Source organism: Sorex fumeus, unplaced genomic scaffold (assembly GCF_029834395.1).
Source record: "Sorex fumeus unplaced genomic scaffold, SorFum_2.1 ptg000002l, whole genome shotgun sequence".
Lineage (NCBI taxonomy): Eukaryota > Metazoa > Chordata > Mammalia > Eulipotyphla > Soricidae > Sorex > Sorex fumeus.
In genome coordinates, this window is record NW_026606059.1 from 44,476,575 (window position 1) to 44,494,274 (window position 17,700).

Sequence of the window (17,700 nt, forward strand, 5' to 3'; positions counted from 1 at the left end):
CAGTATCTGGTAACATTATGAAATCAAAAAAAATTCTTCTGAATTGATGTAATTAGGATTAGCAAAACCTTAGGTTATTAAAAAGGGAGGCAGTTATTGTGAATATATCTAAATGGAACAACTATGTTCAAAAAGTAAGCAATTATTAAACCATTAAAATTCAATTTAACTTGACAAATCATGTAAGAAGTTCATAGAAAAATGAGCTTAAGGATTTTAAGTTGCAAAATGATAGACTAACTTGTTTATCTTAATGGCAGTATAGATGCAACTCTTACATTAACAAAGAGTGAAGTATATCTCTCTAAGATCAAAACTATAAACATTACTAGTTTATTTTATAAATGGAAAAGCATTTATTAAAGATGCAATGTTGTGAAGCTGACCAGAATAACTCAATTCTCTAAACAGTATCACAAATCTTCCATAAAATTTACATATAATTTTATCTGCGATCCTAACTTTTATTTAATATGCACTGATACAATGGATGATCTAAAAGAAATTATATATTTTGAGTAAAACTGTAGATACTATCTACAATAAGTATTACCTTTGCTTTGTCTCTCATGGATCCTTTTCCAAGTATAGACATTTTGGTCAATGTTTCTTCTTGTAAACGCTTCAGAGAATTGCCACGTGGACCCAAAAGTTTCCCCACAAAGTTGAACTAAGAAAAAAATCAAATAAACAAAATTTGTAACATTCATATCTAAAAGAAATATATTAATTTTGAAACACTATAGTGTTCAAGAAACACTATGATATGCTATACATTACTGATAGAAAATATTAAAGTTTTTGATACAGGTACCAGAGCATAATATTTCTCACAAACCAGATCTCTTCAAACTCCACTTTTGGCTGTCTCATGAAAAATTGTTATGATAATTTCAAACCATATTCAACATCAAACATAAACAGTGCTATGGTCAGATGTAGGTGAGACAGAACAATACTGGGTATATAGTAACGTGCACTAGAGTAGTCATTATAAAGGGTCTGGCTTCTACTGGGTATCACAAAGTTTGAATGCTCGAGGAGTGTTCTGGCCTACATAGGTTCTTCAAACATTTAGTGACTGTCAAAAGCTTGATGACAAAACCCCTCCATCTCTCCTAAAAATAATGAGTGATGGGAATTTGAAAAAGGTGAATCACGAGTGATGGGAATAGAAAAGTTGTTTAACCCAGGCATTTGGGATCATGAATTTAAAAAGCAGAAAAAAAGTGAACTGATTAAGGGTATAAACTCAGAGGTTAAAGGGTTTTGGTTCGAAACCTGACTTTTCACATCTGCCAAACTGTGTAACCCTTATCTATAAAATGGTAATGAGTGAAGTAGTAAAATCTCCCCTCATGAGACTGTTTCTAGGATTACATCAGCCCATACAACTAAGTCTCTGCACATAAGTATTTCTTGAATAAAATAATATGGATTAGGAATTTTAGGCGACTTTTCAATATGCTGCTACAAAGTTAGTCATGAACTCCTGTCAAACAGAAAGTCAGTCTTATTAGCCTAGACAGAATTCATTCTTTTTGACAAGATTCTTGATTATAAATTCATAAAGTTGCTGCTTTGGTATAAGTTAGCTTCCACAACCTTAAAAATGTTTCTTATCTAATTACAGTGACTAAAATAATTTTCCTGAAATATGTACTTAAAAACGAAAGGACTTTCTTGTCTGTTATTTTCAATTTTATCAGTCCTCAAATAAATCTCAAGTATCAATTTTTAATTTTTACATATTATACATTTGTTTTTAAAACATGAATTTTATATTTACATTTATTATATATCTATTTTTAATGTTGAGTCTAAAATATCAACACTAGAAGAAAAAGTATGTCAGTCTTCTTATTCCTGCTTCATATCTTGATGTCAACTTTCTCTGCTTAATCTCTCTGGAAAATGCATCATTTGAATATTGAACCTACTCAGCGCGACCTCATGACCTCTAAGTTTCTCTATTATTTTCCTCTCATCCATCTTCCCTTTTTTTAATTTCTGCAAGATTTGATTACACTTCCTATCTACCTATTGATTCTTTTACTTCTCACAAATGTTCAATTATCGACACTATTTTTATATTTGTTCTTTATATGGCACTTTAAAGATACTTATGGAAGCAATATAAATCTTGATCATTCTGAGTATATTAATGACAGCAGAAGCTCCTGGCCATGTTGAAGCTTATTTCATTTGCTGCTTCTAACAGATTCCATGTCTGTCATGCTTTATACCTTGCGCTTTCTACATAATGGGCTTTCCTGAAATGACTGGTAACCTTCAGTGAACTGTTCTTAAAAATTTTAGACTAAGAATGCTGACTGAAAGTTCTGCTTTGAAACATGGCCTTGAAAACTCACTGTCAACGTGGCAGCCCATCTTTTTTACAGCAAAGCTACCAAATATTACGGTTCATGCTTATTTTCCCTTGGGTAACATAGTGCCCTAAAGAGGCATTCCCCAATATCTTGGTCTACCTGCCAGAATAATGAGAAACTTAACATTAAACAGTGCATCTTTAAGGGAGTACTTTCCTTCATGTTCATTACAGCATGTGGAACTGAATCCCCAGTTTTATCTACTGGTCATCTTACACCTCAAACTTCACTATCCAAGTTCTCAGAAAATCTCCTTTGGGGGCCAGAGAGACAGTACAAGAGATGGGGAACTGGCATGCAGCTGACCCAGGTTCACCCTTCACCCTGGTTCCCCCAGGCCCGACAGGAGTGATACCTGAGCACAGAGCCTGGAGTAAGCTCTGAGCACCACTGTGTGTGGCTTAAACCCCTGTCCCCCTTACACACACAGACACACAAAAAGAAAATCACTTGTCTGGGTTAAGGGCAGAAACCTAGATTCATGACCTGGTGAGAAGCATTGCTGGCTTCACTATTCATATAGACTTCAATCAAGCATTCTCTTATGAGTTTTCAACACAAATTCACCTTCACAGTAACTGGACTCTACAGATCAAGTCTCAAGGTTTTCCAGGACTAATGAGATTCTTCTTATCCTGCAAGCTCAGGATTCTGCTCCTCTGGTCTCTTGAATCATTGCAACTTATTTATTTGGTAGTTATCAAAATATTACTAATGCCACCTGCCTGCTGTTGTTTCATACCACTATATTGTTTGTTTGTTTTTGGGTTTAAGTCAACAACTGGGAGCCATGTCCATGGCACTCATGAAAGATTAAGCAGTTAACTTCAGAGTGGATGAAGTCTGGTATCTGATGTTGGGATCTGAGTGACTGGATACTCAGTGTCCTCAGAGCTGAGTCATGACAACAGTAATACAGCCGGATGCTCATCAGCTCAATTACAGATTGCATCACCTCTCTAAAAGGTATTAGAAACTCAGCAGGTCTGTTTTCCTGTCGTAATGATTATGGGCCACTATTTATTTGCAATCAATGGGCAAAGATATAGCATGACACTCATCATCAGGAACGGATGGGTTTGACCTTCATAAATAAGTGTCCTGTGTACAATGTCCTGTGTAAATGTGCTTCTTTTTTGGAACACAGCCAGCGAGTGGAGTTATTTACTCTTTTTTTTTTTACTTTTGAAGCACCTGTTACTGTTCTTGCTGCACTTTAATTTTATATACTCTTGATGAAATCCTAACAGAGTTAAAACAAAACAAACCATAAACTAGTTATACTCAGTACTGCAACAAGAAAAAAAGAAAACATATGGAACAAAGTGTGTACGTGCGTGCGTGGTGTGTGTGTGTGTGTGTGTGTGTGTGTGTGTGTCTGTGTGTGTTTTATTTTTAATTATTTAAAAGATAAGCCACCAAGTTCTTGTCAAGGTTTATTTCTCTGACTTGTGCAGTACAGCACTCTGGATTTCAGCAGGAGGCTCAGGGTGGCCTGCCCTCATGCCAGCAGAGTGATCCCACAGTCTCCTGACCCTTTGTCTTTAATTTCACCCTATTCGAGATTGTTGTGGTTTACAAGAGACTCTACACCTCCAACTTATCAAGCTGTTAAAACCTCTCAGGTAAAGTCTGAGCATCATAATATCACTGAATATTACATGAGAACTCCTGAAAAACAGTGACAGGAACTTCTGAGATCCCCTCACACTCCTGGAAATGATGCACTGCTAAGTGCCACCATATGACTTAGTTTAGATGGGAATGAACCCTTGTTCATCTTTACTGCTACACGCAGGGCTTCCACATTCTCCCCATGTTTTTCTTTTTTTGCCCAGGAAGAGATTAGCTGGCTGCCTGCTTCACTGATTAGCCTGAAGATGTCCCTTGCTTTCATTTATCAAAGTTTAATTAAGAATTTCCCCTTTCCAGGGCTGCAGCGATAGCACAGGGGGTAGGGCATTTGTCTTGTACGAGGCCGACCCAGCATCCCATATGGTCCCCTGAGCACTGCCAGGAGTAATTCCTGAGTGCATGAGCCAGGAGTAACCCCTGAGCATTGCCGGGTGTGACCCAAAAATGAAAAAATCAAAATAAATTTAAAAAAAAAGAATTTCCCCTTTCCTCAGGTCAACAACCTCAGTCAACATAACTACTACATGCCCTTTTTCAGTTCCAGACTTTGGGTGAAAAGCTCTCTTTCATCATTCCTACACACTCCACGCTTTTTCTGGTCTTCTACATGTCTCCTCATAAAAGGAAAATCCTTTTCGGTCTGAAGTCTGAAATGTTAACAGATCATTTAATGTTTATAATCTCCCTAATGCTGAAATAGTTTTGGGGTTAGAGCCAGAGGAGCTAGTACAAGGGGTAGGGTGCTAGTCTTGTATAACAGTCAGCCCCGATCTGATCTCTGGCACTCCATAGGGTCCTTAAGCCCCACTAGGAGTGATCCTGAAGCACAGAGCCAGGAATAAGTGGCCCCCAAAGCAAAAATAAGATAAAAATAAAACTGTCCTCTTCTCTGAGCCTCCAATATTATTTTAAAATAATCTCTTCTATCATCAAAGTCTTAAATGTTTTTATTTGTTGACTACATTTGCATGATAAATAGTAATAATTAAATCCATTCAACTTTCATTCATGTTAATTTCATTCATTCAGATTTCATGGAAGGTGAAAATTGGTGATATTCTTTTTTTTTTCTTTTTGAGTCACACCCTGCAATGCACAGAGATTACTCCTGGCTCATGCACTCAGGACTTACTTATGGTGGTGGCGGTGTTCGGGGGACCATATGGGATGCTGGGAATCGAACCTGGGTCAGCCATGTATAAGGCAAATGCCCTACCCCCTGTGCTGTCGCTCCAGCCCCAAAATGTGATATTTCTAAGACAAGTATCTTCTTGAGATGGCAATTATATTACAAATTTATTAAATCTTCAACTGTTAGTAGGAAAATTTGAAAAGAATTAAGGTAAAATGATATAAATATATTTGAGTTTCATTATGTAATGTGTAAAATCCAGTAATTATTTTCTTCATCGGTCAAGAACAAATGCTTTCTGAACTAGCAGTAATTGATCTTACTGTATTTGTGACATGACACTGTTCCTTGGGGAACAATTACAGTCAAGCTGCCATTTCATAAACAACTATGCCTTAAAACATATCTCCATTTCCATTAAAAGGCTGCCCTTAATTGGATGCTCACTAGAAGTTGAGTAGTCCAACAAGGATGTTTTATTGACCTCTGATACAACACAAAAATTGAACTTGTGACTGTTGCCACCCTAAATCAAACATGTTACTGGTTCATATTCCAAAGGCTGGCAAAGTGTACTGCCATCTGTGAAGTCTCAAATCAGAAATCTAATACTTATTCAAAGAGGGAGGTGGCAAGGTTCTCATAAATGCTGCTCTACTCTCTCTGCAGAAAAAGGCACCGAGAACATTTCAACAGACCAATTAATCATATCTTAACACTTTCACCTCCTAAATCTTTTGCAAACCTTTCTATTCTTCTGTGGTTCCAGTAAATACACCTAATTGCAGACAATCACTGTCTCAATGTTCACAATGAAGTATCCTCTTTCTACTCCATCTTCGTAATAGAATGTTGAGTTTCTCACATCAGTTTAAAATACAGTCCATGCACCCAAAGGACAGATGACTTAATAAAGAAGATATGGTCTGTGTGCTCTATAGCATATATCTCAGCCACAAAAGACAAAAGAAAAAATATCACCTGAGAATTACAACAACATGGATGGACTTAATGGAGATAAGGTTTAGTGGGGGAAAAAAAGATGGAGAAAGACAAATCTGTTAAAATTTCATTTATTTGTGGTCTACATAAAGGATGGAACAAACAAGGTGAACAGATGGAACTTTATATACTGCAAAATCATGAGTGGTTCCAGAAGGAAAAGGAAAGAGAAATGGTAGAGGATAAAAGGAGGCAACTGTATAGTAAAGGACAGAATTGTATTGTAAACTTAAAAGTGTGTGTGTGTGTGTGTGTGTATGTGTGTGTGTAAGAGAGTCCAACTATCTTTAGATTGAAGTCCAACCTTTTTGATGTAACTGCTTCTTAACTCTGTACCTGTTGGTGACTCTGAGCCTGTGTCAGCCATTCTGAGCCTCCTTCTCCTATCCTCTGTTGTTATGTGTACCAGACTACACTGTTAGCATTACAATGGATTTCTAAGGAGAGGAAATGTGATAGACTCAACTTTGAATCTTTTCCACATCTCTACCCTGGCAAAACAGCAGTGCTTAAAAAAAAAAATACCGTGTCAACAAAATCAGAATAAATAAATGAACTCTGGCATCTTCATACCTTATCTATGGGAGCTTTATTTTGAGACAGCCACAGCTGTGTCAGCAGTGTGAAATATAAAAGACCTGGCATAAAAGGAAAATCAAAATCAAAAAACATAAAGTTCTTCCAAAGGTAAACCTCCTAATCTTTATCACAAAATTGTTAAAAGCATTATGGTATCTTCCTAGAGGACAATATGAACAGTTTATTGTCCTCTAATACTATTTTTCTTAAGTGCCCTTTACAGCTTGACAAAATCCAATCTTGGGATAAGTTTGGGTTACTGAAACTAATCCCTCCAAATGGTAAGGTCTTGTCACGCCCTACTCTCCCACTCAGACCCTCACACATGTATGAACACAATTACAGTGAGTTGCTATACAGGGATTTAAAAAGTAGCGCTAAAGAATTTTAAAATACTTAAGAGGAAAAGTGCATAAAATTTTAGTAAGTAGTAGAATATGACAAGTTACAGATTAATGATACCCTCAGCTACAAAAGAAAAAAATCTCTCTAGTGGTAGTAAAATGATCCAAAGGAGAACAGAAGATAATTTTGAAAATCGCACTCTGCAATGGAATTAAAATGCTTTTATCCAACACATATAAACTATGTAGTAACTAGTTTAATCCCTGGATACTAGTATACTGTTTTATTCAACTAAACATAACAAAATTTTTTTCTGGTTATTATACAAACTATACCAGCTGTGAAATATCACAACCAGGGACTCAGGTTATTCCAAAGGGGCCAAAGGCGAAACAGCGTACATGGGGACCTGTGACAGAGGACTAGGGGCAGATAGAGTAACAGTAGGTGGTGGCAGGAAAGAAGTTAGGAAGGCATAAGCCACATCATTTCCACAAACCTCATTTGCCTTAACAATTACAAAGTTAGAAATTAGGGTTTTATTTTTTCCCCTTTTTTTGGGGGGGGTCACACCCAGCAATGCTCAGGGATTACTCCTGGCTCAATACTTAGGAATCACTCCTAGCAGTGCTTGGGGAACCATATGGGATGCTGGGGATTGAACCCGGGTCAGCCGCATGCAAGGCAAATGCCCTATCTGCTGTACTATCACTCCTGCCCCACATATTAATGATATTTTGGTTATCTGTTACAACAAACCTTCCCCAAATGGCAATAATGTATTAGCATAAAATAATAACTGCTGTTCATAAGGCAACAGTGGGAGAACCAGGGTAACTGGTGGCAAGATGCTTTAGATTACAGGTGGAAACAGCAAAACGGGCTGGAGGACCCCTTCCAAGACAGTTCGTTCCTCTTTCTCATAAGAAAAAGGTGGCTATCCATTACAAAGCTCAGTTCTTTGGTTGATTCATCCGAGCATTCTAGATTTCTGCTTACCATGAAGATCACAGGGTGACAGAACTTTTGCATGGTGTAAGGCTTCCTAAATTAGAAAAACAGCAGCTACCAATCCTCCTTAAAGTGCAGTTGGGTCTGCAGCTGTTCATGATGTCAGTTTTGCTACAGATAGGAAGCTGCACACTCCAGGAAAGCCAACAGGGCATTTGGGAGTGGTCATGAAGAGGCAGAACATATCGGATCATACTACCACAGATATAAATGACAAAATGCCATTTATAAAAATGCTAAATTCTAATTGCCTTCTCCAGGCCTGACAATTATCTTGGGTTGGAGACCCTACTTCACTCAACCTCAAAAATTGAAATCGTAGAGAACAGCCCCGAACTTCCAAAAGGTTGGCAGCGTTTCACTGGGAACTGAGTGATAACTGATGAACATAACCCATAGCATAGAGGCAGTTCCTAAATCAAGTTTAGGCAAGCTTTTTCTCCTTGAAGTGGAAATTGCGAAAAATTTTAATTGTTAAAATGACAAAAATTTAATGTCAAGACATTAAAGTATAAAATGTAAAGGAGAAAACAGCACAAAAACACTCTGAAATGACCATTTTTAAGAATTCAGTGATTTTTTTTCCCACTAACATTCACAAGTACACTGGTTTCCTGGCTGAAAACTCCTCCGGGGCTTGCTCAGGGGCTAGGCTAGGTCCCACCCCAAGGAAGCCCTGGCAGCTACAGCTGCCTCCATACCAAAAGTCCAACTCCACTGCTTCGCAGTTCATCTCTACAGACACTAAACCTATGAAAATTTTAGGAACATCTATTTTCAGGCTGAGAACTCTGGGGTCTTTTCAGAGTGCGGGTGGGAAACCTTCCCCCACTCCCACCCCAGTACTTCTGGAAGCCCCAGAACCCACACCCACATCCCACAGATGCTGCCATGTAAGTTCATTGGCCCAGTTCTACAGATCCTAGTTCTTAAGAGTAACATGTCCAAATTCCACAAGACTGACATTTCAGTAGAAATATACCAAATTTGATGGGGAAAGTAACCTAGAAGCCAACTGAACTTGATAAAAACAGTAACACAAAAGGCTTAACAGGCAAAAGATCATTTAGTAAACCCTGAGACATAGACTTAATGACCCCAAGGTGAGATATAACAATTTTTAAAAATTTTCTCTGACTTTAGTATTCCTTGATAATTCCATTAGCCATTTAGTTGTACAAGCAATATCACGGTCACGGTAACGGTCCTCCCGTTGTTCATCGATTTGCTCAAGCAGGCCCAGCAACGTCTCCATTGGAGACTTTGTTGTTACTGTGTTTGGCATTACGAATACATCACGGGTAGCTTGCCAGGCTCTGCCGTGCGGGCAAGATACTCTCGGTAGCTTGCCGTACAAGCAATATAAAATAAATTATCTGTGCCTAAAGGGGACAGGCTTGAGGAGTGGCTGGGAAAATGGGAACACTGTTGTAGGGAAGGTCACCATGATGGAAGGATTGGTCCTGAAATACTGAATGTCCAATGACTGTATTATAAACAGCTTTGTAAACCATGGTGGTTACATAAATACATAAAAATAAAATACATAAAAATAAACATGTTCAACAAATTTATTATTTTGAACTAGATAAATAGCACAGCAGGCAGGGTATTTGACTTGGATGCAGATGACCTGGTTTTAATCTCCAGCACCCCATATGGTTCCCTGAGCACTGTGAGGAGCAATCTCTGAATTCAGAGTCAGTAGTGAGTCCTGAGTACAGTTATGTGTGCCCCAACTTCCCACTCAAACAACAACAACAACAAAGAAAAAGCAAAAAAAAAAAAAAAAAGAATGCAAGTGCTTTTTAAAGAAATTAGTCAAAATGGAAATCTTCTCTCCTATACCTTGTATTTTCTTGATTTAGTTAACAACATAGTTTTTCACATTATCAATACAGCATATATGTATGATGACACATTGAGAAAATGTACTTGATTATATAACACAACTCCCTTTGTATAAGGAAGCTCTATTATGTGGGCAGGGTACAACCTAGTGTTAGGGCTTACTCTGGGGTCTGTGCTTGGGGACCATTCTTGGAGATGGTTGGGAGGCCATATGTGATGCAAGGGATCGAATCAGGTTTGTCTGTGTGCATGGTAAATGACTTAGGCCCTGTACCATATTTTCTGGCCCACAACTCACTTTTCAAAATAAAAATAAGCATCTTTTCACTCCAGCATGACTTTCTATAGTGCGATCTCTCCTCTGGGTGGGGGAAAAACTTAAATAACTGGAAAAGCCCACCTCATTCTCTAAAATAGCTCAAATGCAGCATCTTACTTAAATTTTGCACGCACAACTGCTGACCTGACCCCACATTCTGTTCTCGTAGCACTGTAACATCTTGAAACTAGTTTGTTTAGCCAAATGCTCTTCCATATACCACTCCACCTTCCATGCTGGGGTACAACTGGGAGGCCCAGTGAAAAGGTACTGAGCACTGGAGATTCACCTACGGGTATGTGTCCATTGCTAGAGACTGAAGAAAGAGTATGTGGGCCAGAGAACAGTCACAGGACAGAGAGAGTGGCCCAGGGAAAGGACATGGCCATCGTTAACAGAAGAGTGGATGGAGTGGGACAAGACTCATGATGTTGTTCACGGGTAAAGGAAAGGCCTGGACATCTGGGGATGGACCCAGACCCATCTAGCTCTATCTGTACAATAAACCCTAATTTTCATCTAGCGAGTTTTGTATGCAAATCTTAAAATCCACATTCGTGCTAACATTTAAGGGAACCTCAATGTCAATCAACACTGAATCCTTAGCCATTCAGGTCCCCTGACTTCACCCACTTTGAGAAAGCCCTCTGTCTCTCAACATGCTCCTCACCTCTTTCTAGAGTACTGTAATACTGACCTTTTCACACCACATTATAAACATCACCTTATCCATCTGTATTATTCACAAGCTAAGTGTTTCTTGGGACAAAGGAACATGTCTTAATATTTTTCAGTTTCCCAACATACTTCCTGACTCAAAAGATCCTCCATAAGTATCAGGTAGCAGATGGATGAACAGATTTCCTGAGAATGAGGGAGTGAATGGAAATATAAATGTAGGTGCTGGGAGAATATGGCTCAAATGGTGAGCTATGCTAATGGGTTTACCAAGCTCTTGAGTTCAATCCTCAGCACTTCTTGGTGTAGCCCAGGTAGTCCCTGAGCTCCAACTGGGTGTGGTTCCACAGGACCCCCAGCACTGCTAGGCATGGTCTCACTACAACTTCTGGACCAAGTACTTTCCGCGGAGGACCTGAACACCCCCAGCACTTCTGGGTGTAGTCTTTTAAAAATGCCTATGAAACCTATAGTTCCTCAAAGAAATGGCGGTTGATTCTAATCCTGATTTGGTATTTTATATTAATTCTTCCAGTCACTGAATAGAACTTTAGAGCTTATACACATACACAAAGACACATTCACAATGGGAGGATAATTTTTGTAGGTTAAAAATCTTTGGTTTTATAAATCCTACAACACTATTGGAAAGTTTCCCACTAAATACACTCATATAACTAAAAAGAAAGAATGCATTTTTTGAGTCTGAATACTTCAGTCTCATGTTCAGGAAGTGCCAGTGAGTGTTGAAAATGGTTCAATAAGAAAAGAATTATTCAATTAATGGGAATCAGATTATGAGATGAAGTTTCACAAACAGCACTTCCCTCTTGCCCCAGAAGCTGCAAGTGTTGTCAGCATAAATTTTACATCCAGCTCACTACTCTCTGATATTCCATAGGGACCAGTACTGCCAGCTTCCTCCAGCATAGTCTATTAACTGACACAAGCATGAAAGCTTTTTCTTAGAACTGATGGAAGTGCTATATTAGCCTTTATACAAGGCTGGCTAGAAACTCACATTCTCAATTACGCTAAGCAGAAATATCCTTTTTCAGCATTCTGAAAGCAGAGGATTTTTAAGCAACCTACTTCAGACATTCTAAGTACTTGCTCTGTTAGACACAGAAATGACAATTTGTCTTTCCTTATTCTCATGAAAGCCAACACTGAAAAGCAATCTTTGAGATTTTATTTTGTATACTTTATCATAAACCTATAACAAGTATTAAGTTGAAATTATTATATACAAGACTATGAAATATTTAAGAGAGTTGAAGTGTTGTTCATCTTTCTATTTCATGTTGAGTAAACAGAAGCAACTGAATACGGTTTTGAAAAGGTTTCTATAATCCATGCTTTGTTCAGTAGTGGGTGTCTGCAAAATGTTCCCAAAATAATTTACTGCTTAATACAAACATATACCCTCTTTTGTTAAGTTTTGGCTGAGTAAGCTTCTGAAAGGCTGACCAAACATAGAAATGTATATCCTTAAGCTCTGAACAAAATATAAAAAACACTTGAATACTTTGGAGAATTATCAATAGGAAATTCTGGGAAAGAAAAGTTGAGACATGTAAATACCTAGGAAAATTTACTGAGTTTAAATTTTTTTAGTATATCAACGTTTACCATAAATGAAATGAGCTGAAATTACCAGAAAGAAATACTAGAGAAACAAAGGCAGAGTTAGGAAGCAACATTATTCTTCATAAGAAATCTCTCAAAATCTCTGGATGACCATAAATTGCAAATGTCAAAAATAAATGCAAAAGTTAAACTGGCACCAAATTCTACTAATTAAAAAAGTATAAAATCTAATTTAAAAAATAGCATTATCTTAAAGAAATATAACAAATACTAGATTTTGTTTGGTGGGAGTGTGGTGCGGATAGATGCCACCAATTGGTATTTGAGGCTCACTCTTATCTCTGGGCTCAAGGACCACTTCTGGCGGTGCTCAGGGGATCAAATGTGGTGCTACGGATGGGATCCAGGCCTCATGCAAGGCAAGCTCCCTCCTTCTGTACTCTACTTTGACCTCCAGAATCTATCAAAGTCCAGCATACAAAACAAAAACTCAACATATAAAAAACCGAAATCATCTGAGTGACATCATGAAGATAGAAGGCTAGATTTACCCTGTCCCCAAGCACCACAGAGGTGGCCAGTGTGTGGCATCCCCTCCTATACCACCTAGCAGTACTACATGGCAGCGAGGGACTAAATATCAGCAGGCAGCACTGGAGGAGAAGCCACAGAAGTGGCTCTGGATCCCTGAATACCACTTGTGATGGCGCCTATTTAATAATGATGATAAAAAGTTTATTATTTCAAGTCACATATCAGGGGACAAGAATTTTGGAATTTGAGACTATACCACCATTCGAACTGCTCATATTTATTTTAATTGAAATACCGTAAGATACATAACTACAAAGTTGGTCATGACCGGGTTTCAGTCATATGATGTTGCAATACCCATCCATTCACAGGTGCACATTTCCAACTACCACTGTCCCCAGTTTCCATCCTGTCACTCCACCGCACCATTTGAATTGTGCTAAAGGTAAAGGTAAAGGTAAAGGCCCTCCCGTTGATCGTCGATTTGCTCGAGCGGGCCCAGTAACGTCTCCATTGGAGACTTTGTTGTTACTGTGTCTGGCATATCCAATACTCTCGGTAGCTTGCCGGGCTCTCCGAGAGGGGCGGAGGAATCGAACTCGGGTCGGCCATGTTGGCCGCTTGTAAGGCAAACGCCCTACCCGCTGTGCTATCGCTCCAGAATTGTGCTAAATAACATAAAACAACTCTATCCCTTGAATTGAAATAAGCTAAAAAAAATGCCATCAGAGATTTAAAAAAATCAGTTTCCCACATGCATATGTGCATATGAATCAAATACAAAATCTGAAATACTGCCTTATATAATACTGGACACCAAAAAAAATTTACCTGATAGGGGCTAAGGAGATAGCTCAACTTGCTGAGTAAAAAATCACATGTAGGGTGACTGGGTTCCCTCACAGCAGTGAAAGACTCTCCAAGCTTTGGGAGTGACGCTGAGCACTGAGCCAAGAATAGCCCTTGAATGTGCTAGAAGTGATCCAAAATTAAAAAATAAAAAGGATTATCTAGTGAACTAAACAAAAAAGAAGAGATGACTTGAGGGAGAAGGAATGATATCTACTTGTTGAAATTATTTATTATGAAGAATGGTAGGAAGAAAATATAAAACCGAAGCCACAGGGGACCGGAGTGATAGCACAACGGGTAGGGCATTTGCCTTGTATGCAGCCGACCTGGGTTCAATCCCCAGCATCCCATATGGTCCCCCAAGCACCGCCAGGAGTAATTCCTGAGTGCAGAGCCAGGAATAACCCCTGAGCATCGCTGGGTGTGACCCAAAAAGCAAAAAAATAAAAATTAATTAATTAAAAACCGAAGCCACAGGAAGGTTTTTGAGACAATCAAAAGGTTAGACATATATCTGAAGTCTCAAAAGACTGGAAGAGATAGGATCAGAGAAAGTATTTGAGGACACAGTAGATGAAATATTATGATTATGAACAGAGTACTTTAAAATATTTTTCCCCATAGGAGATGAAATAGGAAATCTGACTAGTACCATCATAATTAAACACAATAATCTCAGTATCAAAATCATTCTACATGCTTTCACTTATGAATATTATCAAATATGCAGGAAAAAACAGGATCAAACTGACACATTATTTGAAGGACACAAATGCGCTTACTACTCATTTTGTGAAACCATTAATACCAACTCTATCAAAGAAATTATTAAATACAGGCAAGCATTATACAAGAACTTTGGAATCCAACAAAAAATAGGAGAGAAAATCACTAATAAGTAGGATTTAACTTGGGAAGATAAGCTGGTATAATTTATACAAATTAATACAACCCACTTTATTAGCAGGTCAAGGAATAATGTTCACTATTCTTTTCAACATATACAGAAAAGACAGTCAAAAAATTCACCATCCATTCCGTATCAAATCTTACAGCAAGTGAAATACAAAGGAACTTTCTCTATCAAAAAACATTTATGAAAATAGCCACACTTTGCTATTTTCCTTAATGGCACAATATTAAATGTTTTCCAGAATGATTTGGCGCCAATTAAATGATCTAATCTTGTAACTATATTCAAACTTTATACCAGAGATCCTGGTCAATAATATAATAAAAGCTAAATAAACTAAAGGAACATACAGATGAAATGACTATGGATATAACATAGTTTAAGAAATACGTGAAGGGCTGGAGCAATAGCATAGCAGGTAAGGCGTTTCCCTTGCATACAGCCGACCCGGGTTCAATTCCCAGCATCCTATATGGTCCCATGAGTACTGCCAGGATTAATTTCTGAGTGCAGATCCAAGAGTAACCTCTGAGCACTGCCAGATGTGACCCAAAAAGAAAAAAAATGTGAAAGAGCTTACTTGAAATACGTGAACTTAAGGTAGCTTAACACAAGCTTAATACATAAAAATTTATAATGAGAGGGTATGGCGCCGCCAGCAGGTCAATCTGTACTTGTGAGGTGAGTGCATCAACAGCCTGATGGCACCCTCAGACTAGCAGATACCCCATAATTGCTGTGTTGGCCTTTGGCCAGATTCCAAAACATGGGGGCAAAGTTTACCAAGAAAATAAACAACCAAAAGTTAGGTATGTGAAAGACACACCCACAAACCAACTTCGGCTCAGCTATATAATTGGAGGCATGGCCTCTCTGTTTCCTGATCGAACCACTCAACAGCCATGATCGCATAGACTCAGAAACAAATCTCGAAACCCAACTGCTTTTGGCAGAAATGCATCCAGTTCCTGTAGTTACAGGCACTGGGCCACCCCAGGTGGGAATAGGTTTCGTGCCTTGGCCTGTTCCCCTGGCGGCCCAGTGGCAGCCATCCTCCAGAGGCCACCGAACAGTCAAGTTTGGGTCCGCAATGACAAGACACGTGAGGTCTCATGGGATGGGGGTGGAGCCAGCCCTTTCCTCCTCATCCCAACAAGACCCCGAGTCACTGCCCACAAACAGCCTCTCTGGCTCCTCAGCAAGCTACTTAATGGCCATGATCCCAGAGACTCAGAAACAAATCTTGAAACCCAGCAGCTTTTGGCAGAAATACATCAGGTCCCTACAATAGGTTACTGTTGCCGGGCCACCCCAGGGGGGAAAGGGTGCTATCCCTCCACCTGCTCCCCCTTGAAGGCTCGGTGGCCACCATCCTCCAGAGGCCACTCGACAGTCAGGCTTGGGCCCACAGTGTTGAGAAATGCTGGGCCTTACGGGATGGGGGTGGAGCCAGCACTGGCTCCTGATCAAGGTGCTTAACGGCCATGATCCCAGAGACTGAGAAACAAATCTCGAAACCCAGTGAATTTTGGCAGAAGTCCCTCCAGATTTAATTGTTAAAATTTCAGTATTTCAAAATCGCAAGGCCACAGCTGCAGCCATGTGACATCCCATGTTATTTATAACCAGCAACAGAAAACAAATTGTCTACTGTTGCCTTTAAAGCAGATCTGAGTGTTGGGGTAAAATCCCAAATAATAATGGTGTGTCTGGTGTCAAAATACTGAATGTAATCAAAGTAGAGAGAGGAATGTGGAAATCATCTACCCCACAGGTAATGGAAGGGTGTGGGATGGGGATGTACTGGGGTTTTGGGGGGTGGAGAATGGGCACTGGTGAAGATACGGGTGTTTCACTGCATGACCAAGACTTAAACCCGAAAGCTTTGTAACTGCTCTCATGGTGATTCAATAAATAAAATTATAATAAATGAAAAAAAGTAAGGTGGAGTTCATGCCCAGTTCAATCAGCTGATCAGTGGCTGAATAAATAGCGGTACTCCTACATTAAAAAAATTATAATGAAAGCAGAATCTGCAAAACAGTATCCATTTTTCAACTGTCAGAAAACACAAGATATTTAGCAGACAAACCAAATGAGACCCCCAAGAAGAATAAATGATGCGAGCTGAATGATAGTACAGTGGACAAGATGCTTGTTTTGCACACAGTCAACGTAGTTTGATCCCCAACACCCCATAAGTTCCCAAGCCCTGCCTGCAGTGATCCCTAAGCATGGAGCTAAGAGGAATACATTTACCTAATATTCTAATTTTCATTAAACACTGAGCACCACTTTTGCCTCAATAGCAAACAAACAAGAATAAATAAGAAGGCTCTAAGCCCTATTAAGGGAGATCAAGGACTTCCTTTTATATAGTCAACCCTGGTTTGATCCTTGGCACGACAGAGGATTCCTCAAGTACTACCAGGGTTAACTCCTGAGTACAGCTCTAGGAACAACCCCTGATCACCTTCAGTGTGGACCAAACCCTGCCTCCCTCTAAATATATACATATATGGATGTGTATATATATCTACATATATGTATGAATATGTGTATGCATGTATACACACATGTACATGTGTATACACACAGATATATATAAATGCTGAGAGAAATTAAAACGCTAAACAAAAGGAAAGATGTCTAAAGAAACTCAATGATAATATGATGTTGAATAGCAAGAAAATGAAGGACTGACACCCTTCAGATGTTTCCACCCCCAAATAATTAACATTTGTAAAATATTTTGATGCTAAGAGATATGCTTCAGCTGTTTGAAATATTTATTTATATTTTTTAAAATAATGCAGAACTCATCTGGGATGCCAGATAGTTTAACAATGTCTGTGGAATCACAATAACA

The 17,700-nt window shown here is 38.9% G+C and overlaps 1 protein-coding gene across 2 annotated transcripts in view; it reads right to left on the reverse strand.

Annotated features, from left to right (window-relative positions):
* KHDRBS3 (KH RNA binding domain containing, signal transduction associated 3) overlaps positions 1 to 17,700 on the reverse strand; it is a 166,109-nt gene that overhangs the window by 82,395 nt on the left and 66,014 nt on the right. For both annotated transcript variants that reach the window (XR_008795384.1, XM_056136856.1), the window contains exon 3: positions 554 to 670. Coding sequence is in view for 1 of the 2 variants with exons in the window: in XM_056136856.1 (XP_055992831.1) it covers positions 554 to 670 (117 nt within the window). In the remaining variant the exon portion in view is untranslated. The remainder of the gene's footprint in view (positions 1 to 553; positions 671 to 17,700) is intronic.